This window comes from Thermobia domestica, chromosome 13 (genome assembly GCF_964235325.1).
Source record: "Thermobia domestica chromosome 13, izTheDome1.hap1.1, whole genome shotgun sequence".
NCBI classification, from domain to species: Eukaryota; Metazoa; Arthropoda; class Insecta; order Zygentoma; family Lepismatidae; genus Thermobia; species Thermobia domestica.
Genome location: NC_137466.1, coordinates 14,467,691 through 14,493,269, shown reverse-complemented (window position 1 = coordinate 14,493,269; position 25,579 = coordinate 14,467,691). Strand labels below are relative to the sequence as shown.

Sequence of the window (25,579 nt, the reverse complement as noted above, 5' to 3'; positions counted from 1 at the left end):
CTCTCACATCTACAAGTGACGCTCTCCACAATTGCCGGTATAAAGCTTGGGGAGTATATGAAGTAGGGGTAGCAAGCTCACCAGAATATGTCCATGCTTGAAGAAGATTGGTGACATATGTAGGACATAAGTTGCTAAATCTGCAGAAAGGCAGATTCCTTGGTTGAGAGTATTCCGGCCAGAAATATTCGATCCACACCTGCGTATAGTCCATGTGGGGCTCAACGTCTTGAAACACATCTAGCATGTATAATACTTGACTTTTAAGACGAATGTTTACGAGTCCAAGGCCCCCTTCGCTGCAAGGAAGATAGTGTTGTGGCGGAGGCGGAAGAAGTAGCGCCGCCAAAAAACCCACATAAATACAGATTCAATTTGGCGAGCGTAAACCGAAGGGAGGGGAAAGGTGCGCGCGTAATACCAAAGTTGAGCAGCAACATACTGGTTGAGATATTGAATCTTATGTATTATATGCAGACCGCGGAACCGTTGTAAGTATAGCATCTGCTTAATCCGATTAACGATAGGACGCCAGACAGCATTCATTTGTTTGCGTGCATCGCTATGAAAAGTTATGCCGAGTACTGTTAAAGCATCAACTATTGGAATGTGAGAGCGTGAATCAGGTAAGGAGGTTACGTAAGAATCCGTGAAATGACAGGTGTTTGGTCTTGTGTTTATTGTATGCCAAGCCGGAGCACCGGGTGAACTCGTCAGTTATGCGGATGGCGGTTAGCATATCTTCGGGTTTAGTTCCAATTAAGATTACCTCATCCTCAAATCCGAAGACGTGTAATTGGTGGTAATCCGGTATACAGGGAGAGGTAATCTGAGCCAGAGTCCGGAGATAGGTATCTAGAACTATCGCAAAGAGGCTCGTCGAGATGCTATCGCCTTGCCAAAATCCACGTTGCAGAGCAAATGGTTCGGAAAGATAACCATTGATCTGAACTCGACATTGGGTCGATTGGTAGAGTTGGTTTATGACTTGTTGAAATGCAGGAGGAAATCCCCAGGCGTCTAAAGTGTGAAGAAGAAACCCGTGATCAACGCAGTCATATGCGGAAGAAAAATCTATGCCAAGGACCCACGCTTTAATGCACCGAGTTTGCACGTATGCTATAAAATCCCGTAACACATAATAGATGTTATATTTGGGATGGGTGGCTGCCTGGTGTGGACTAATATACTTTTGTAATATGGGTTTTAAACGTGCCGTCAGAATTTTGGTGAACAGTTTCAAATCGGTAGGCAGTAAAGTGATGGGTCTGTACTCCTGTACAGTCTGGGAATTGGCGGATTTCGGGATGAATATTGTGATTCCGATGTTACCGCGGATGGGGCCTATCGTTAAATATGTATTTAACAACTTGACTAGGGTATCTGAAAGAAAGGCCCAGTATTGTTTATAGAACGCGTACGGCAGACCTTCATATCCTGGCGCGCCCTTTCCTTTTGTTGCCTGGAAGGCAACCCACATTTTCCGAGAAGTTATGGGGCGCATGAGATCACGACCTTCTTCCTGCGTAATAAGTTTGGGAATAAGCGACAAAAACTTAGTTGTAACATTGGTGACAGAAAGTCGGGGTTTAACAAATTTATAGTAATACTCTCGGAAAACGTTTAGGATCTGAATCGAATCACTAGTGATATCACCATTCGGGAGACGGAAAGATACTATTCTAGCCTGTTTCCGTCGGTGCAACAGACGTGCAACTTCGTAAATAGCGACAGATTCCTGGGTAAGCCTATAACATATGGTCTCATTAATGAAAGAAGGCATGAGTGTGTTAGCCTGGAGATTTTGTAGTCGTAGTTTGAGCTGTTGCATGGTGCGTTTATTCTGTAGTGAGGGGGCAGCAAACCATGCTTGACGCAATGCCTGATAGAGGAATTCAAACATCAACTGTCGATCGTGTTGTATTTCGCGTCCTTTGCCTTGGAAGAACCGAACAATCTTAGGTTTAAGAAATGTCGTCCTCTAAGAGGCGAGATCTGGAAAATATTGTTGCATCCGTTTCCAATAGGAATATTGTTGTGCCAGTTCCTCCCGATAACCATCATGTTGAAGTAAGGATGTATTTAACTTCCAGTATCCTCGCCTGCTAAGGGCAGGCAGGGATTGATCTGTTTTTGTGTGGAGCTTGATCACTGCATGATCGGTGAAAGATGGTATAATAGTCTGTACGTCAATAATAGTGTGAAACAAGTCAGGAGAGACACATATTTTATCACTCATGTGGTTCGGATTCCACGTTAATCAGTAGGTCCAGGTCTCATATAGCCTCGCTGCTGAACGGGACGCTAAACTAAAATCAACTCAACGCAACACATTTTATCAATCCTACTTTTCGAATGTGAAGTACAATGAGTATAGATCCTCGGGTAATTGGAAACAAAGACTACATCCCTTAAGTGATAAGCCCGCAAAAATTCCAAAAATGAGGTACAAACAGGGGGGCCGAATTTGAATCTGCGCTGGTTTCAGTGGTATTCCAATCAGCCATGATTACCATACGAGAAATATGAGGAGGCAGGAATTGTGGCATACTTTGGCAATAAAATTCAGCCCGTTCCTTCTTTGCTGCATAGCCAGGAGAATATAGTCCTACGACCAGGTGCCCCTGTATGACAGAATGAATAATACGTTCATCAGGGGAGAGAGTAAGATTGGTATGACCCAATCTTTTTCTGATGAACATCCCTACTCCAGTGGTGGGTCCTAAATTAGCAAACACATCATAGTCCAGCATATTGGTAAATGAATCATGTATAAGTTCTTGCACACAAACTATATCCTGTTCATGGCATGTGAGAAATTGTTTTAAATATGTTTTTATCGTCACTACTTGCGCGATTTATAGTTATCGTGAGAAAGGATAAAGAGTTTATCACAGTTATATAGAAGAAAATTTCGTAGTATAACACTTCGGTGCAATGTCGAGTTCTACGTAAGTTTGTTCTACTAAAATTTAATATGAGTCTTAAAACTAAGAATGGAAGCAAAAAATAACTTACAGAATCGATGATAGATGTCAATGAATAGGCTAAGCGCTGCAGTTAAAATAAAACACATACGTCGATGGTAGATTTAAACACAACTAACACTCAAGGATTTCCTGTTTGTAGGAAAAGTGATAGCTAGCGCTATTCTACTCTGCACACTTGCACTATTAGAATCGGAGGGCACTTGTATTGTACACACGCGACGTAGAGAAAGAACAAAAACAAAACAAAAGGAGGCACACACCACACTACTTGGGGTGGTTTCGTATCCATTAACCTTGAAGACCAATACCTTATGTATCTGTGTCGAACACCTATTTTGGGCGAGTACGTGGATCTCGTTCGCAAGACAGAGAGACTTGGCTGCCTTCCAAGTGAGAATTCAGTTCTTCCTTCCTGGATAATTTTCGTCTTTTTTGTTTAGAAATAACTTCGCTAAATTTAATCCCTTGTGTCTCATGCTGGAGAAAATCGCTTTCAAGGGATTCAAGATTCTCTTCCTGTGTCTCTTGCGGGACCTTACTATCCTCAACTGGTGATGGGTTGTGTTCAACCTCCATGTCGTGTGAGGTGATATGCTGCTCAACTCGCATGCCGGAGGCCTCTGATGTAGTCGATAAAGGCACTCGTTTACTGGGAAGTTGGGTATCTTCCTTCTCTTTCTCAATCGATTTCATTGTAAGTGCAGGAAACTCCTTTGGGTCTTGTACCGAGGGTCGATGCTCAAGATCATCTTCTTGGTCACCAGATTTCTTAGAAATGACCGGTGGGGTTAATTTGTAGATGTCATAGGAGTCTCTTTTCGAGTTCCGTCATGCGAGGAATTGACGGGGAAGTGGTCGGGATTACACTCGCTCCCCACCGTGGTTGGACCCCCTGTTTCAGTACACAGTTTGCACTCTGTGTGCGTAGAGCTCTGGCAGCGAAAACATGTAATCCGTTGTCCACTGTATGATACTTCTACTTTATAACCATGGACTAGAAGTCGGGATGGCACATGAGATGTCAGTTTAATATGTACATATCGAGCTCCAGTTTTAATACCAGGTGGATAAGGAGGGGACATTCCTGATCTTCTATTTTAATCACTGAACCATGTGCACTAAGAGCCTCACTCAATAAGTAATTCGGTGCCTCGATAGGGAACTCAAACACACGAAGGAGGGTAGTCGGATCTGCGGCGGAAATGATTCGAACTAAACTCACTTCCTTATTTGAATGAGTGAATGGGACCTCACTAGGGGCCTGAGCTGCAAAGTCATCGTATTCTTGATGCGTTTTGAATTTTAGAAAAATACAAAAAATTTCACTATTTAACTGCATGGCACTGATGTGATCAAAAACACCTGGGAAAATGGAGTTCATCCAATGGTAGATTTCCAGGGGGACTGGTCAAACTGCACGAAACTTCTTGTCGAATTGAAGATCTTTTTTATATTCCATATTCACTTTTGCACTGATACACCGACACTACGCCGAAACGGCAATAATTTAAAGTACGGAGTATAACTCCTAATTCAGTAGAATTGCTTCAATATAGAAATGAAAGCAATGAAATACACCTGACGTATATGTGGTCCACTATACTATAGGCTATAGTACACTGTGTAAGCACCAGAGCACCCGTGTTGTCTCGACGGCGGCTCGATGCGAACTCGACCACTGACCCACGATCACTACATCGTAAATGATTCGTCTTTATTCTGGTTACGATAGGTTTCTTTGCCTCTGCTTGTCAAGTTGTATGTTATATTCCTTCGATTCAAAACGTCTTTCGTATTTCTTTTATGATGATATAAGTGAATAAACTTGGGTAAACTTTTTGTTAATAAGTTGAGTTGTTCTTAACCCTTTCGTTCACAAGTTCGTTTCTTCTCCACACGAAACTACAAATATGACAGATTTATTTCTCATACTCTGCATTGTTTGAAAGCAGTCGCCATTACCTGGTCAAAGACTTATGTCCGCCCCGATACATCCCTTAATTTGTGGGTATTCAAGTCTTGAAATGGTTTATATACCAAGTGTGATAGTTCTCATCTTTCACAACCTTGAATAACCAGATTGTAAACAGAAATTAAATATTCACTCATAAATATAATAAATTAATTTAAAGTATTAACACCTATTCTTGAAAAACGTATAGAAAGTATGAAGAACTTCCTTACCAATCCTGCTCCTTTCCGAGGAGGTGGACATCCGACTGGAAATTCGCTTGCAAAGAATTGTTCTTCTATGTTGCCAGTACATAGACCAGCATCTTCACATGTTTCATTCCATACCTCACAACTTATTTTCTTACTACACAGACCACATGCTGTAATTGGAACTTCAACGTAGTGGAGATAATTTTCTACTGCATTTCCATCCTTAAAATAAATAAATAAATATTACTTCGAAAATACTCGATTGTTTACTTAAGACTTTTGACTTTATTAACACACTCAGAAGTAACTTAATTATAGTTGTGTAGTCTAAGGATATAATTATAGGGTTGGTGCAATTCAATATCTCCCTAACGTGTGTCAATTACAAAGGCCAAGAAAATGGAACCAATAATACCTAGTTAGTCGAATTAGACTCGGTCTGCATCCCCACATATTTTTCATTGGTCAACAGTGGTTGGATTCCATGACGAAAGGAGTCTAGGGTTTGCGACATAAAGAGCGACATGAAGTTTACCCATGCCAGAGGTGATAGTCGGAGGTAGAGACACCAGAAGAATACGATGGGTAGCGAAGAATTTAATATTGCAACTCATGAACAATATGCCATGTCCTTGACCGACATGTGAGTACGAATCGTCGCTCAACATGAGAACACTATGGCTGTTGAATGTTGCTGGATGTTTACAACTAATTTGAAATGCACTTCACAGAATTCTGCACTAATAATTTACAGTGTTGGTTTCGCCAAGATAGAGAAAGATATGAATGATCATCCCAACAATGGACTACCATACAGGCAGCAATTTACTGTGGGTGAGAGGTATTTTTTGAAAACATACTGGACGTTGATCATAATCCAATCTCGTTCTAACTTTTTACGACTTTCCTAGCAGACCCATTTTTAATCCAAAGTGAAACCCGATTTAGGAAACCATTCAGTTACACAGTGCACGCAGAAAACTGCACACTTCCAGACGGCGATACTTACTCGCTTGTGTCAGATCATGTAACATCGATGAATCCTTTTCCTCCCTCCGAAAGGTTCTTTCCACCTCATCGATTCCTCGCCGCCGCCGAACGACTGTAGTATAACACGCTTAACATATCTGCAATGCACAGACACTCTTTCGAGTGCCATGTCCGCTTACACGTTGTTAATGAAAACATCTTGAAAACATAGTGTTCTCGGAGGTAGCAGAGATCACTTTTTAATGTAGTGTCACTGACATGAAATTTCATAAACTAACAGTATCCATTCATTCGCCACTCCTAGCCCAAATCCATTTTTGATGTTTTCTTCAGCTAAATGTACACAATGTTGCCGTTTGAATTCATAAAAAGAATCACTAACAATTATGTGATCTCCATAATGCACCTTGTCATGAGCCTTTTCTACAACATTTTGCCTGCTAACTAACTATGCACCTGATCCTATTTTTTAACCATGTGCAGAGTTTGAGACGTGGTACAAGTGAACTGAGTCCATACATTGCTTGTGATCTAAAGGATGGTTTCTCGCCAGAGCACTTGAAAAGACGATCGAACAATCCATTATCCTTGTATTGATAAACTTCCTATGTGCAAAGCGCAGTTTAGTATATACACTGCATATAGTATAGGCTTATATATACATGTACGTAAATAGCCATTATATTTTGTATATATAATTCATATGCCAGCATTATACGGAAACCTTAAAGCGAAAATTATGTACAGTAACCCACAGAAATTCTTGAGGTACAAAATCTATGAGATAAGCAACCCAACAAACGTCTGCTCCAAGAGTAATTAAGCCTGGAAGTAGGTAGCATAGGAGCGTGAATTTGCCCCCAACTCTTAAAAGCACAAATCGTAAAGAGTGTTTTCGTGCAGAAGTAGAGCGAAACGCTGGCTGACGAAATGAGAAAAAGGAGTCTTTGGATACTGGTACTCACAATAATTCTTGTTTGTATGATACACACGTAAAACTATACACAGAGACTTGAAAAAATATACGGTTATCAGAGGCGCTGATGAGAAGAAAACAGTCGGGGGACTTAGTTAATCTTATAATCAACTCAAATGAGGATTATATAAACAAGTTTACCTACACGGGAGGGTCCCACAAGTTGTCGCTAAAATCTGATTGCCATATACCACATCTGATAGAGCCCCATGAGAAATGAAAATGAACAAAATTTAAGGTGCTATGGACCAGAAGGATAGGAGCTACGGAGGTTCAAAATTTGAATATCCAAAAAATTATATCATGAAATTATGTACGTTTAAAGTAAATATCTTGAAAACCGTTAAAGCATTTAAAACAAAAGTTGTCCAATTTAATTAGAACAAAATGCCCTATCGAAAACCACAAACAGTATTGCCATAGGTGAAGCAGTGTTTGCAATGGGGAAGTCTGATATGTGGAAACACAGGGTAATAAAGGAATGCAAAGGAAAAAAGTGACGAATCTGCATTACACTTCCGTAGCGTCGGTGTATAAGCAGAGAACTCGGAAAAACAAAATGATACACACTTGGAAAGAAACACGTGTTTTCTAATTTTGTAAAATGATTCTCCAGATTATCTTATCAATATTTGGAAGAGTAGATTCTTGGCGCATGTCTTTCGTGTTAAGTGACATATTCTTTTACTTCCTTTCCTACATACCATATGATTAAGTTTGTACACTGTAATATTACCATATTCACCATATTAGCATCTCATTTCGTTTTTAGTCGGCCGTGTGGTCTAGAAGGCTAGACAACCAACCTATTACGGATGCGGGTTCCAATTCTGCCTCGGACATGTTTCTGTTGTACTTTTCACCTTACATTTCATTATTATCTTCCTTTGCAATAGCGGTTCGGATCGTATTTTAAACTATAGGTCCCGTCCTATATAGCTTCAGAGCTGACACAGGACGTTAAAATGACATCACTCAATTTTGTTTTTCAAATGCATCAATTTTTTGTGACACTGCTGACATTTTGCTATGTTATACTATCGGTGTTATGCATTTGAACTAAATTCATAGTATGAGACCCAGATTCTATTATTACAATCTGTAGTCACATATTAGACTTCTCCATTGTACATTTCAAGCACAAGTAGCTCTAACAGTGAGTAACACTGTACCACTACACTTCATTGTTATGTTTAGTGATAATCGTGAGTTTTAAATCTGTGAACACTTGTATATAGTGCTATTTTAACCAAAATAATTTATGCTGAGTTGGAAACACTGCTTCACTTATGGCAACACTGTTTGTGGTTTTCAATAGGGCAATTTGTTCTCATTACATTGTGCAACTATTGTTTTAAATGCTTTAACGGTTTTCAAGATATTTACTTTAAACGTACATAATTTCATGATATAATGTTTTGGTTATTCAAATTTTGAAGCCTCGTAGCTCCTATCCTTCTGGTCCATAGCACCTTAAATTTTACTCATTTTCATTTCTCATGACGTTCTATCAGATGTGCTATATGACAATCAGATTTTAGCGACAACTTGTGGGACTCTCCCGTGTTAGTTCAAATAACTATACGTACACGTGTATCAAATAATACACAAAGAGATTATGGCGTATAAATGTTAGGTTATTTTTTTAACTAACTCAAAGCTTTGCGCTGAGTTTTGAAACTATTAACAGTAGCCCTACCTTCAAATCAATTAAAAGTATGGATGGATCATTTGGGGGAAAGAACCCTGACCTCAATGAAACTTTTGGTTGTCTAACAGGGCGTGAGCTCCTAGGTTCCGGCAAACTACTTCTAAAGGAGAAATTTTTGATTTCTGATTTCATTATTCGTTAAATAATTTTTGAAAATGCTAACTATTTGTACCTTATTTGTAAATATTAAAAATGCAAAATTCAATAACTCAACGAGTTGGAGAACTTATCCCTTATTATGTATTTCCGTTAGATTAAAAATATAACTGAGGGCTCATGATTTTTAAAATATTTGTCAAATTTTACACATTGAGACACAAAAAGAAAATATGAGAATATAGTGCCAATAAACAACAACTTAAAAATGCACGAAATTAACGGATAATATCAAATTAGAACCATTGATAGAATTAAATCTGTAACTAATTTTCTCCATTCATTTTCCTTCCCTTACTTTCAGGATTAGATCATCACTGAATTTCTCCACTGGAGATGATCTTTCATTTAGCAGCTTCCAACGGGAGCTCAGCTTTCTGAATGAAACATTTTAAAAAGTGTAAACTGCAAAGGCGAGATCGAACACAGATGGCCGGATTACGAAACTATAACGCTAACCACTCATCAAAAACGTTACTTCTTCCGGCTCGCCTAAATAAAGAGCATTTCCTGTTCGCTCAAAACAGTAGCTTGTTAATAGTCAGATTGATTGGCTAAACACAGGAATATGTAATTGAGGACTCGGAGGGAATTATATCACTGTATTCACTAAATTATCAACATTACAGATTTTTTAAAAACAAAATGCAAAACTCCTTTATTTTGAATCAAATACGGCGCGTGTATATACTCGTAAACAAACTAAAGACAAATTAATTGCTCCGTAGTAATCGTGGTTAAGCGGTCAAGACGTTCGACCAGTAATCCGAAGGTAGTCAAATCCATTCGGATACACGAACGATAAGTACCGGTACTTTTTTTATTTTAGAATTTCTGGTGGCGATTGATCGGTGATGACACACGTTTTATTTTCTTCTTCTATTTGAATACTCGGATGTTTCAATACTTGAACTATCAAATCTTCAGGAATAATAATAATAATAAACAAATAATAATAATAATAATAATAATCTCATAGAAGATTAAAAGTTATGAGCCTATTATCGCTCAGGGCATACAATTACAACCAGAAATGAAACATTTGGCAAAATATTTCGCTTTTCTTTAGGTCTCCTCACGAGAAGAGGCATTTCTCATTTCGTTTCTGAAACAAAACAAAGTTGAGACGAGAGTTAACATTTTACATTCAAGACGGGACAAGGCTAACGCAAATTATCGTCTCGCTTTGGAAATAGAAATCGAGACGAGAGAAACAATATCGTAAACATTTCTTGTTTTATCTCGATTCTTGAAATATTGTATGTCGATTCTTTAAGTAACAATTGCTTTGTAGACTGAATCTTATACGCTATTTTGTTACTTTGTATTTCGGAGCTAATTGAATTTATTATGATCTGTGTAGGGATTTTTGTAGCAAAGCTTTTATAACTACTTTTGCATATCCTAAAATATAGTTTATTATATGCCTTACTGTTCATTGATATTCTGTTATTTTATCACAGTTACATTCCTCAGAACGTACAGTAGAATACATTCTACATGCAACTTCAGTTGAACGCTTTGGTTTAAAATTTTGGTAATTGTAGAGGTGTGTCCTGGAGGTCCAAACAACCTTCCGAAATCCCGACTTATCTGTAAGTTTTACCTAATTTTATGGCAACTTTAAAAATTTTAATACCATTATTATTATTATTACTGAAAATTTAAGACTTCAATATTACATCCTATTGCAATGTAGATAAGTATATTGAAGTTGATAGGAAAAGAAAAACAAAGGATAAGATATACTTTCGAGGGATTAGTAAAATGAAATGAAATCTTTTAATTTTACGTCCCACGGTTATGCCGGGTAGGCTAAGGGAGACAGTGATTGTGAGAAATGAATGAAATGGTGGATTGAAGAAAGTTGGAGGAAACGGGAGAACCCCGAGAAAACCCACGCACACGGTGTTTGTCCACCACAAAATTCACTTGGCGGGAGCAGGGTGCAGAGACACCAAGCACCAGCGGTGAACGCTCTACCAGTGAGCCACCGCGGCCCACATTCGAGGGATTAGTGTCCGAGAGGAAACAAGAGGGGAGAAAGAAGGTGTGAGCTCCTGGACAATATTAATATCGAAACTTCGGATGCCTAAACAGAAATTAAGTAGGATTTGTCTTCACCACGATACATGGTAACACGCTTTTTTTTTTCAGAAAAGACTGGATTATGTATGCGTTATATTGATATTTTAACAAAATATAAATATCAATATAAAAAGGAATTGTTCCGATTTACAAATTTTGGTTGAAAGGATATGTAGAACGTGTTGGAAATGGCGAAGGAAAATATTGTTATTTTTAGCAGTAGGAGTAATAGTGGAAGAAGTTCGGAATAATTGCTCGGAAACAATATCGTTTCAGACACATTTAAGACTCATACTAGGCCCTAAGCATGACCCTTAGGGGTAGTATTCATGAATTGTTTGCTAAACACGTTACATTTTCACGAATAAAGGCTGTAGATAGACATGTGACATTATTTTCCTAGTATTTCCCCTGTGAAGAAAGCCTCTCCATTCTAACTTGTAAGACCGAAAGAAGTGGAGTATTTTTCATTTTATTACACATGAAAAATATGAATATTGTACTTGATAGAAACAACTTACCGCATGAGAATCGAACCTGGGACCCTTAAATTACGAAACGAATGCTCATGCCACTACGCTAAGATTTTCTGGCAAGTAAGGATCAAAAACACTTGTTTATGAAGCAAATTGCACACGTTTACGATAACGACGAAACACGCTGATTTCTGTCATGACAAAACGCTATAGTTAAGACACTTCATATTTAATTTTTTTTTTATAAAAAACGAAATTAGACATATAGTGCTTCAGACCACTCTGTTTTCTGATTCACTAGAAGTTTCTCCGTAACGTGTTTTCAATATACTTAGTGATACTCGTTTTCGTTATTTCCAGTAACCTTGAACGACAGGGACACGAACACAGATACATCGAGGACATATACAATTTCAGAGGATCTCCCACAGGGAATTGAACACGGGACCGCGTGGACTGAACTATCTGAGGCATGAAGTGTTTGACATGGGCCAAATTCAGATGAATTTCAATTAAATTATCATAGTATAATTATTTGCTTGTTCAATTGTTCGATACGTTTTAGTGGAAAAACACATGAAATTTGAAAGTCCCAAATGAAGGTAAGTAGACCAACGTTCACTTCAAACGTAAAATTACCGTGTAATTAAGCGTACATTACAAGTTTTGTGTCTATGTTTCTCACAACTTTATTGCTTGATTGCCCTGTGCTCTACGCACTCCATATAATAAACATAAGATTCAGCAATTATTATAGTACAAAGCGCAGTTTTACTGTTTCTCAATTTGTTTGTGAATTTCTTTCCCGACTAATATTAAGCGTTTTCGATTATTTTCACAAACCAACTCACTAGCAATTTTGAATATATAGAAAGTGATATGATAGCATCCCTTTCCCTTCCCCCCTCATAAAGAAGAATTTTAAAAAATGCTATCCGACGTTGTGTCCATTTTCAATAAAGAGTTAATGTTCTGAATTTCAGCTCTGTAAGTTTAACGGCTTATGAAATACTCATTTTTTTCGCAAAAATTCGTATCTCCACTACCTCCTTAAGATATTATTATAATGAAGTGATATGATAACATCCCAGTTTGGATTAAGGCCTAACTATATACCAAAAGTCATTCCATTTGGTAGAGTGGGTCGGTAGATCAGAGTGGGTCATGGTGGGTCGCAATGCGTCAGGGTGATTCGCAGTGGATCCTTGTGGGTGAATTACACAGACCATAATAAATTCAATTAGCTCCGAAATACAAAGTAACAAAATAGCGTATAAGATTCAGTCTACAAAGCAACTGTTACTTAAAGAATTGACATACGTTATTTCGAGAATCGAGACGAAACGAGAAATGTTTACCATCCTGTTTTTCTCTTCTTAATTTTCATTTCCAAAGCGAGACGATAATTTGAGTTAGCCTTGTCCCGTCTTGAATGTAAAATATTAACTCTCTTCTCAATTTTGTTTGTTTTGTTTGAGAAACGGAATGAGAAATTCCTCTTCTCGTGAGCAATTCTAAACAAAAGCGAAATATTTTGCCAAATGTTACATTTCTGGTTGTAATGTTATGCCCTGAGCGATAATAAGCTCATAACTTTTAATTTTCTATGAGATAATAATTATTATTATTTGTTTATTATTATTATTAGTAGTAGTATTATTCCTGAAGATTTAATAGTTCAAGTACTGAAACATCGAGTATTCAAATATCAGAAGAAAATAAAACTGTGTCATCACCGATCAAATCGCCACCAGAAATTCTAAACTAAAAAAGTCTTGTCGTTCGTGTATCCGAATCGATTCGACTACCTTCAGATTACCGGTCGAGCGCCTTGATCACTTAAGGTGGATCACCACCCGGAAGTCAGTACGTATTTTAGCTCATTCCCTTAACTACTGTGGAATGAAACATTACATATTATAAATATTATATTATGAGATAGAGTTATGTTTCAGGTACAACACAAGACACTGATTTATTTGGTTCTGTCTTCTGATATCGTAAAACGTAACAAATAAAAGATTATATTTCATTCGTTTTACAAGGAGCATACCAGATGGCACTTGCTGTTAGATCTTACTAGAAGTGCTCAGTTCTATGAAATGTTTATTTGTATGTGTAAAGTATTTTAAAGTAACGATCTTATTATGAAATAGACATATTTTTTCAATTTTGTGTCATGTTTAGGTGGTAGATAAGGCTACATATAGCCTTAACCTCGACATGTAAAATAAGTCAAAATAAATAAATAAATATTGTTTGATCGTTTTTCGTGTTATGTTTCACATTTTATTTACATATTAATTTACATTTAAGGAAATAGATTTTGAGAAGAAACTTAACAGAACGCCATAATGCGCTGTTCCCAAATTTGTACGCTTACTGTGGTAGTCACAGTAAGAAAATTCCTGGATTCTAGCGTTGCAATTCAAAAAGCTAAACTTAGCTGTGAATTGCGGTAAGGGTCGCAAACTAATTTCTCCATTAAGTCTCCAAGCAGAATTTCATTATTACCTCCTTTATTGTTTGGCATCAGTAAACACTCGACACTATCGGGCAACACCGCATTATTCAAGCAGCCTTTAGCATAGCACTGAGAACACCTAGTGATCCACCTTAACCGCGATTACTGCGCTGCAATTAATTTGTCTTTAGTTTGTTTACGAGTATAATACACGTGCCGTATTTGATTCAAAATAAAGGAGTTTTGTTTTTTGTTTTTAAAAAATCTGTAATGTTGATACTTTAGTGAATACAGTGATATAATGCCCTACGAGTCCTCAATTACATATTCCTGTGTTTAGCCAATCAATCTGACTATTAACAAGCTACTGTTTTGAGCGTACAGGAAATGCTCTTTATTTAGTTGAGCCGGAGAATGTAACGCTTTTGATGAGTGGTTAGCGTTGTAGTTTCGTAATCCGGCAATCCGTGTTTGATTCTCGCCTTCTCCGTTTACAACTTTTAAAATATTTCATTTGCAAGGCTGAGCTTCAGTTGGATGCTGGTAAATGAAAGATCATCTCCAGCGGAGAAAATCAGTGACGATGTAATCCTGAAAATAAATAAAGAAAAATGAATGGAGAAAACGAGTTACAGAATTAATTCTATCAACCGGTCTATATTTGATTATCCGTTAATTTCGTGCATTTTAAGTTGTTGTTTATTGACACTTTTCCCCTTTTCTCTTTGTGTCTCAATGTGTAAAATATCACAACTATTATACACATCATGAACCCTCAGTTATATTTGCAGGCTAACGAGAAATAGGCCTACTTTAATACGGATAAGTTTTCCAACTCGTTGAGTGTTATCGAATTTTGCATTTTTAATATTTACAAATAAATTACGAATAGTTAGCATTTTCAAAAAAATTATTTAACGAATAATGAAATCAAGAATTTCTTCTTTCGAAGTAGTTTACGTTTGAATCAGTAGCGCCGGAACCTAGGATCTCAAGCAGAGTTAGACCCCAAAAATTTTCATTAGGGCCTGGTTCTTCCCCTGAATGATCAATCCATACTTTAATTGATTTGCAGGTAGGACTACTGTTAATAGTTATAAAATTCAGCGCAAAGCTTTGTGTTTACTTTTTAAAAAATAAACTAATATATATACCGCAAACCTATCCGTATATTATTTGATACGTATATATGTATAGTCATTTGAAGTAAATTAACTTGTTTATATAATCCCTCATTTGAGTTAATTATAAGATTATTCAAGTGTCCCGATTGTTATCTTCTCATCGGCGCCTCTGTTGTCGGTATATTTTTTCTGGTACTGTGCTGTGTACTTTGAGTACAAGTATGTAATAACTCCCTTTTATCATTTCGTCAGCCAGCGTTTTGCCTCACTCCTGCTCAAAAACTCTTTACGATTTGTTCTTTTCACCAGTGGGGGCAACTTCATGCTGCTGTTCTAACTACTCTACCAGGCGTAATTAATGTTGGAGCGGGCGTTAGTTGGGTTGCTTAACCAACGGATTTTGTACCTCAAGAATTTCTGTGGCCCATTGTACATATATTTTGTTTATTCAAGAAACCAATCATCTTTTGTATGTACTTTGAATAAAATACCTGTTACATTCATTGGAGAAACTAATAATTCTTATTTCTATTTAGATAGGTTTATCGGTCTATATCCGACGAATTTGTCACACTGCTGTCACCTGTGCAATTGTTCCAGAACACTGAAACTGGTATCGCTTTTAGTGTGATGTCTAAGTTTCCAAGTGAGGAAGTGTGGTGCTGATACTAGGGAAATGGTGTAGAAAGTGAATTGCTACTGGGGAGGGTATAACATGGCACATTTCCACATCCGTTTATCATAGAATCAAATAGCGAAGAAGTATCAAGAAACTGGTATACACAAGTAACCACAGTTAAGGATATTGTGGCTAGGTGTGGTTTGTATATATGGACCGGGTTTACAACCTCTTCCGCGACACATCGTTGGAGGTAAGGCAGTTCGTTCGCCAGTCACTTGATAGAGTCAAAGTATCAAATAATTTCACATTTGATGAGGAATGTGATGGTAATGGTAATATTCAAGCAATTCCGTACCGTGACATCCCTCGCAAAGTATGTACCGAGTTTTACCGCCAACACACAAAGTTACTTAGGGAATCATTATTGTTGCCTAATACGTTCACAGAAGTTGGAGACATGTAAGATGGAAAAAAATGCCATGTAAGGATGAGTGCTGCCTTATTCATGAGTCCATGAGGTTATCCTTCGGAAAGATTTCCATTATGAGTTCATCTACCGGAAAGACATCCCTCGTTTGTACGGCCCCAACAATGACAGGTGAAGATTTACATAGAAAAATCCGTGTTATTACCTTTCATAACATTCCCATAAAATGCTTTGATTACAGTACAACGGATATGTACGCATTTACTACTAAAACGACGTGCACAATATCACCATCCCCGTTCCTTTACTGGCCTATGGAAAACCTGCAGGGAGAAATGGGATGAAATTCTTACGCATGTGGGGTAACATAGTTTGTTACAGTGGAAATAGAGGTGTTGGGCGATAATATATAATACTAGTAGTCTGATAGTGAAGATGGCATGGTTTTTCGCAAGGTAAATTCACTTTGAAAATCGGTCGGAAAGCATTTTGAGTTCATGAGATTTTCGGCAGCACATATTTGTAATTGAAGTTTTTACATGCCTATATTTATTGTGAAAACAGGAAGTTCTGAAATTTATAAAATTTAGTCTACAATACAAGTTATCTTTGTGTCGTTACAGCCAGCTTCGGTCTCCTCCACTAGTTATTTGAGAGAGGAAAGAATAGTGATTTGGCCGAGATCGGCCTCAAGGACCTGAGGGGAGAGGGCATCGCTGCGGCTGATAAAATCTGTTGAGACTTCTGTAGGTCATATCGTCCCTCTCGAGACGAAGGGGCGTATCTCATTTCTTCAACTTTTCCAGGAGACAAGTTTAAAGATGTTATCATAAGTTTATTTTATCATATTCTCTCAAAATTTAATTTGATATCGTAAGTTACATACCTGACACGAAGGATATTAAACTAAATTTTGAAAGAGGATGATAGAAATAAAGAAAGAGAAAAGGTTTAATCTTGTCTGCTGGAAAAATTAAGAAAATGAGATACGCCTTTTTGTCTCGAGAGGGTTGATATGGTAGTTACAGAACACTTTCATTTCAGAAATAAATAAAAATTTGTAACAATAATTTTACAATACATTTCTAATAATTTGATTTTAAGTAATAATATTTACGGATTTCTATGTTAAAAACTTTCAGCAATAATAGAAAAGGTAAACATAAGCGATTCTCATAAGAAATTCTATATCTGGAATAATTAAGATGGAAATATATAAGACATGAAAATGAAAGAAACTAGATAACCTCGCTACCATTAAACACTTAACAATGACTGTGAAGTTGGGATATGAAAATCTTTGACTTTTGTTTATAGATAAATTTACATTGTCATTACGCTATTTACATTTAAGTACTACAATTCAAAGGATGCTAGCAAGCATTAACAGAGGTGAAAATGATACAGTTATTACATGAATCATTAATAACACGAAGTCATGGGAAATATTGTGAGGGAAGTCATCCAGGGCCTAGAGTTAAAAACTCACCGCAACATTCACCCGGTAGCGCACGTCAATGGAAACACAAAATCATCAATCAGGAATTTGATAGATCGTATTTGAAAACGATATGTCCCCATTGAAGTGAAATGCTACTAAATAATTTTTGACTCCTTTTAAAATAGCTTCTCTAACGAATCATCATCAAAATTTGTTTACCCTATGTTAAGAGAGGAAAAGGCTCTAGACTCCCACGCTATTTTGTTTATGGAAATGTTCTAATTTTATAGCATATTAAACTTTAAATATTGTCGCTAAGCAACAAAATTGTCGAAATACTGGTTAGGTTTCGAAAATGTCTGTAAGTTGTGATATTTTTCTCGTTTGAAAGGACTTGTCGGAAAAACATTTGTATTGTCTTAGTATGACTTCTTTTTTCGCCTTCAATAATATTCAGTTCCTCTCTTATTGTCTGGAAGTTGTATCTTGGCCAAGTTCAAAAACAGTTATTTCGGACTCAGCAATATTCTCCAACGCGTTGCGAACCTACATAATCGTCACGTGCTAAACGATGAATTTGTCTACCATCCCGACATTTACTACAAACTTCTATGGTTCATCATTCAAACTTTTCTGAGCAAGACATTTTTTCTGTTATTGCTGTATCTTCTTAACAGGTCCATGTAGAAAAGGCAGAAGTTTTTACGCACATGTTAAAAATCAATAGGATAATATACAACATGCGACAGCACTAATCATTTAAAAAATAGCATGGTAAATTATAATTTGAATAGTCTTAGGATTTTAATTTTTCTGCCTTTGTTTCTTGTATTCTAAGAGATGCTGAAACAATTAAATCTTACAACAAAGACATTTGTCGTAATTTACATTACATTGAAGTTCATTGCTTGTTTCTGATAGGTAAGTACTTACTTTCCATCAGTATAGCAATTTCTATGTTGCTTCAAGTTTCTACCTTATTTTATAAAATACTGTAATTAAGTATTCAAAACATTTTTAAAAAACTACTTATTACTAAACTATTAAAATACTTATGATTTACCTGCAGAGCTCCCCAACCAATAAGTTTTAATGTTACATTGTTAACTTCATTCGAAAGATCAAGGAAGCTAAAATAGAGGATTTCCGTCGGAAAGATGGCATTTTCTATGTCTGAAAATGGTTCTTCCACCTAAGAAACATAAAGAAGAAGCACTTAGTTTCTTCCCTATTTTGAACAAATAACACATAATTACACAAACAAGATTAGTCAAAGTCAGAATAATAAAATAAGTATTACTAATTTAAAAGCAATGTAATTATAAATCAGAAATACTGAATACTCAAATGACTTGTCATATACCTATGTTTTCATATAAGACTTTTGAAAGTTAGGAACAAATACTCGACTTCTTGAATCAATATAACATAGTTATCAGTATTGTTGAAAGTACTAATCGGAATTAAGATACTGTACATACCATGCAGAAAAAAAGAACGCATCTTTTTATGTGTTTAAGATTACGGAATCAAAGATTTTTAAATACTATTGAAAGCCGCATTTATTTCAAGATAAACTGTAGCTGCGGTGAGCATCCCGGTTCAGGCAAGTATTACTCTTTAGCTGCTACAAAACAGGTAAGTCCAGAAACGTATTATAATCCTGCTTATTTGTAACAGCCAGAAGGGTTCAATAAAGTATTTGATTAATATCTGACATTGAACACTGTATACCTTGAAATGTTCTGAAAAATTCCGGTTATCTGAATTTTTGTTAGAAGTATCTCCAAACTCATTAGCAAATGTCCTCTGAGAATCCTCGATATGGTTGCGGAAGAAAGATGTGAGTGTGTGTGCGTTTGTGTACTGCCGTGGTATCTTCGTTGGCCGAATGGATGAAAAGGCATATGGGAATGCATATGTTTATTGACCCAGCGCCAATCACAAAGAATATCCGCTTAGAGAAAGTGAAAAGGAAGCCGGGAAAACTCCAACCCAGACTTGTTTCAGTATCATAAGTGAAAGAAAAAGGTTGCTTTTCCAAAAAAAAAAAAAAAAAAAAAAAAGTGAGAGGACACATTGCTCGTTGAAAATGTTACTGTAAAACAAACAATGTTTGTTTTGTTATCTATGAAATTGCCGACAAAGATGCAAGGCCCAGAGTCAAAAGGATTGAATTTGTTAGGGAAGGGAAGATAGTTCGTATAGAATTATTGGCCATACGACTGACCCTGCATGAGTGTTATTGCTTATTGAAGGTTTTCTAGGATTTCCACCAGAAAGCAGTTTATTGCGGGCAGAAAAAAAAAGAATTTCAAGTTCAGCTTGAAGCTGTTCTGTTTGATGGTTCACTAGGTCTACACTCATGATAGATACGCTTGTGAGAAATAATATATCGCAGAACCGAGAATAATTCTTGTCCGTTATGAAGAGGTTATTGAAACGTCTGGGGAAAAAAGGACTGTCCGCGTCCGTATCTGAGAGTGTCCGTAAAAGAGATGGTTTTGTTCCATAAGCGAACATATATTTTTGCCGGGACAAAAGAATGTGTCCGTTAAGGGAGGTTTCACTGTATATAATTTACGTATATTGTTTACCAAACATTGTTAGGATCATCAAATGTAGGAGGCTTAGGTGGGCAGGTCATGTACTCAGAATGGAAGAAAATAGGAACGCTTTCAAAGTTTTAAGTAGAAATCCTATCGGAAAACAACCATTAGGAAATCCTAGGCACAGATGGGAGGAAAATATTAAGATGGAGCTCTCAGAAATAGGAATACAAAGTAGAAGCTAGATCCAGTTGGCTAAGGACAGAAGTCAGTGGAGAGCTTTCGTGAACGCGGCATTGAACCTCCGGGTTCCATAGGCCATAGAACTAGTAAGTTTGTTTGAGTATAAAATATGTGAACATCATACACTTTCGCGACAATTAGCTTTTAGTGCTTAACACTATGCATTTTTATGAGAAGTAAATCCTTATACGTTACATGAAGTCATGTTGTACACTTGTAACTAATGCATTTGATCGACTTGAAGTAGAACCTAAAAGATAAATATATTTACTAAAATGTACAATACCTTCGTATGATAAACGTAATGGAACTATAATATATGTTAGTACATACTTTGATAAGGGCTAAATTAATTTTTGCGTAAAGGGTTTCATTTAGAAATTTAACATTCTCCATTTGCACGTCTCTCACTTGTCCGTCTTCTTTCCAGTTCAGTTTTCCTGCATTTATGCGAAGTGGCAGAGGTCCAGTCCTGAAAATATAAAATAAACGTAAATGCTATGAGGTGAAATCCATTGAATCATTAAATATCATTTATATCGAATTGTATCACTTATATTGATACATTCTTTAATTTCCTCTTGTAATTTAAAATAACTAATGGTATGAAGTGTTAAAAAGGGAAACGAAGGATATAGGAGAGTAAAATTGTAAGGAAAGTATAACAAAGGATGTTACCTCTTGCCGATAGATGGTAAAGGATCTGTGTAATACAGTTGGTGTTTCGAGAGGTCGAATGATTAGCTGTATACGGTTTGCAGGTGATATGACACTTCTTACGGAATCTGAAAAGAAAATTAATAAGATGGTAGAAAACTTGAGGGAAAACTGCAAAGAATATAAGATGAAAATGAACGCCATAAACGCAAAAGCAATGATGATTGGAACGAAGGGGTCGGTATCAAATAGAGGTATAGAAGTAGAAGGAGATAATGTTGAACATGTTACTAGTTTTCGAGTATTCTTAATCAGAACATGAAGTGCGAATGTGAAATACAAGCAAGAGGAATATCAAAAGAAGCATTCAGGAAGAAAACGTCTATTGTGTGGGTGAGGTACACTGCAAAATATAAAACAGCATTTAGACACATTTAGTACAGATATTCAGGTGTGTTTATAAAGTGTGCTTCGCGGGTCCGAAAGTGTTCATTCTTCGAAAGCAGTGCCTAGTATATAGACATATTTAAAACACCTCTTCTCGGCAAACAGTTCGAAAAAAAAATGATGACATACATTTTGCACATTTTGTACATACATCTGCAACATATCTATACAACACAGTATCTACAAGGGGTGAATATGTGTCATCTGGAAGTGTTCAAAGAATGTCAGTAATGTGTACAGTGTCCTAGTGTCGGTAAGGAAAAAAAACTTCGATTAACGGGTGCGACATAAAGTAACACAGGCTGATAAAAATTGTCGTCTTAAGGGGTGCAGTCCTTTGATTAATTCAGATAAGAAAAAATAAATATGTTATGATAATCGTTAACGATCAGGATAATAATGGACCGTGTGCAACGGTCAGGACAGTTTCCCAAACTACCTTTGCATCCACAGAAGATGTTACTGGTATGCGATCTATGGTAGTAGCGATTCGTCATATCTTTTACCATTACAAGAGGTGGTATTAGTATATACGAGAAGTGAAACCGTGAATGTAGATCGTGAGAGTGCTAAACTACATGAAATATCGCGAATTTATTAACATGTATTCCATTCCGGATCTGATATTCACCCACACTCTTTAAAATGAAAACCATCGAAAATCAAAGGACTTGCATCCAAAACCAAATGCAAGAGGAAGGTGTCGATTACATGAATTGCAAATACTAAAAGATTTTACAAAACTAGCCAAAGTATACAGATTACGATCAGAACGGAGCGAACTGGGTATGCAAGAAAGAACAGAACCAGATAGGTGTTATGGAATGAAATTCGTGTTGTGAAGATACCGTTAGTCATAGAGAATAAAGCAGTGAATCTCAAAAGTCACGACAACGATTTCTATACCAATAAATACTGTCTTTTATCAACGTTAGGTTCCCTTTCACGTGTGTGGTTTATTGCGAATACGACGAGAAAACCGTGAATTTCAATGTATCTAGTTGATAATGTCTGGGTGTGGAGGGTATATATATATATATTAATACCCTCATTCGTTGTCATACATCATCGTTTAGTTCTACTTTGAAAGGAAAAAAATATGTTCAATATGGATTAAATGGGTTGTGACTTTTAAACCCGCCACAGTTCAAGTTAAGAAGTGAAGTGAAAGTAAGTGGAATTTTTAAACGATCACAAGAAAAATAAATAAAATATACGATGTAGCGCAGTAAACATTTCCGCTCCTATACTTGACACTAAGTCATGTTAAACTGCAGTTATTAATGAAATATTTTCTTGTGAAATAAGAAACTAAATTGTAAGACATTTTCGGGAAACCTTTTGGGAAAACACGCACTTTCAAAATTAAGGAGCCTCTCAGGTATGTTCCACAAGAGATGACTTACGCTATTTACAAGGGTTAATAAGGAAACATTTTTTTCTTCTAATATCAAGAAAATCCCATGAATTATATTTAAGAAAAGTGTCAGAAAAAAGTCCACTCACCTCGACAAGTATACTATCCATCGTGGATATTTTCTGGGAAGTAATTCATACAGTATTATAGAGTTTATAATGAAATATGAACATGATCATCTGAGTTGTTTTCGAGGAAATCATCCGTAAAACTTAAACCAAGAATAAAATACCTCGTGTGCATTTATTTTCAAGGCAAATGAGTTATGACGTATGGTCAGGGTATTAGTCAACATTTATTTATGAAGTGTGAACACAATTATCTGAGTAATTTGTGAGAAAATATTTCGAGGAGAACCACTTCCTTTCGTACATTTGTTCAGAACAAATACATTATACATTGTCAGATTGTTAATGAAACATATATTTATGAAAAATAAACGAAATTATATGAATGAGTTTAAATAAAATCGTCCGAGCATTACTCACCGCAATAAATAAACTACAATTCTTAAATATTTCCAAGAAAAATGGCTTATACGTCAACATAGAATTGTTAATCCAATATTGGTATTAAAATATGAAGTCGAGATGATCGTATTTTTTTTCACCCTTCAGTAAACTTTACTCAGTTTAGGGTATGAAGAAAATTCAAGAAACTTCACTAGAGAATCTTAAGTTTAAACTTTGGTGCGGATTCGTAGATTGATATAATTTCTAACAATGAACAAGTTAAATAGGGACGGATGAATAGATATTCAAAATAATGTTTTTAGTATATAGATACCATAAAACATGTAAATCCGTTCAAATTTCGAAATCAATTGTTTCAAGATCATCATACCTAAATACGACTAAGTTCGAGCTGAATAATTTGGGGCTACAGTTCTTGTAATGTGTAAACATAGTTTTCGCACAAGTCACATTTTGTTTTACGTCACAATAACTTACATAAAACAGTATCCGTGAACTCATGGGGTTTTGGAAGGATCGTTAATAATAATAATAATAATAATAATAATAATAATAATAATAATAATAATAATAATAATAATAATAATAATAATAATAATAATAATAATAATAAGCAATGATAGAATTACAATAAAAATTATCTAATCAATAAAGTTTTGTGCAGAAAATTAATTGACAAGATGGGGCTGAAACCTGACTGCTTGGTAATTTCGTACGATACCATTAAGCTATAATTCCTTTCTGTTAATTTGGCAGATTAAAGTACTATTATGCGTGTAATACGTTCATGAAAATCATATTTTACTTTAAAATACCTCGAAACTTTACTAATATTGATGGACGTCTTGATACAGTTTAAATAATTAGAAAATAATGTCTGCCATCTTGTCTTCTCTCTATACTGCGCAACCAACATTTCAATTTGAGGAAAGTTTCGAGACATTTTCCTCATTCAGAAAGGTACAATTTACCTATTTCTGAGCTGGAAAAGGAAGTGATGAGTAACTCAAGTAAAGAACGTCTCTGAATATAGACTGAAGTTGTCTTATTTGAAACGTTTGTAACGGACCATTTTGGCACATGGTCCTTACAGTATATGTATGCTTTACTGTAAATTTGATTTTGTCAATTCCTGAATTAGCTGCTTATCTGAAAGTTTGAAATAGTTTGTTTATTTAATTGATTTTATCATTGAGTCAAAGATTATTTATATAAAGATGTTCAATTTGTTAGTATATATGCAGATTTGGAATTATGAATTATATGAATTATTTCAATTATCTATTTAAACATTTAACGAAATTATGTAACAAAATAACATGATACATTTTTCTTCCTAATCTATTGTAAATTTAATCTAGAACTCTTTCTCATACATGAAATCTTAAATTTGTTTATGAAATGTTCTGTAAGAAGAAGAAGAAAAGTAGTAGATACAGAATGTACTAAAAAAAGAAGACTAATGAAAGTTGTTATTGATACTATATAATTGGAAAAGGGTGAAAATAATACTTTGCCAAATACATAAGATTATTACAGACATAGCGTTAATTAATTTGGTGCATCTGTACTGTGAAATTTTATATAATAATATTTATATTTTACTGAAGGTGATATAAATATGATAAACATGTATGAGTAAATAGTTAGGATCCCTGACAATATCTCATCACCTGAATACGTCGGACTTCTTTGGTTTACTTATGTATTTCCAGATGAGTAATAAGCAGATGAAAATAGTTGTTCTTGGCAGATGATCTATAATGATGAGGCGTACTGATGGTGGATGTGGCCGGGTACCATAGTAATACAATATTAGTCGCTAATGTATATTCGTCAGGAAACTATGATGATCACGGTGAAGCTAAATACTTGAGGCAATGCTGCAATATATAAATGCATGGTGCCAATAGAGCCCTATCTAGTTTGCATGTAGCGTATTGCCCTCTTTGAAGACTTCACGTCTGTGGTATTTAAATAAGTTTACAGCCTGATTGAGACATGTAACATTAAGCGGCGTTATAGTGAAATGTACGTACTTCCTTCCCATACCACCATCTGATGTTTTCTTCCTACAAGTCACACTGATAAATCTGTTAACTGCCAATCCAGCTATATTTAATAATTATCATTATGCCACGAAGACCATCTGGAGATTCCCAATC

General features: G+C 35.9%; 1 protein-coding gene across 2 annotated transcripts in view; it reads right to left on the bottom strand.

Moving 5' to 3' along the window:
• The window catches only part of LOC145668022 (chymotrypsin-like elastase family member 1), a 147,060-nt gene that overhangs the window by 27,489 nt on the left and 93,992 nt on the right, over positions 1-25,579 (bottom strand). For both annotated transcript variants that reach the window (XM_081735487.1, XM_081735486.1), the window contains exons 4-6: positions 20,754-20,892; positions 18,692-18,820; positions 5,175-5,375 (exon numbers count right to left, since the gene is read on the bottom strand). In XM_081735487.1, the coding sequence (XP_081591613.1) occupies positions 5,175-5,375; positions 18,692-18,820; positions 20,754-20,892 (469 nt within the window). The remainder of the gene's footprint in view (positions 1-5,174; positions 5,376-18,691; positions 18,821-20,753; positions 20,893-25,579) is intronic.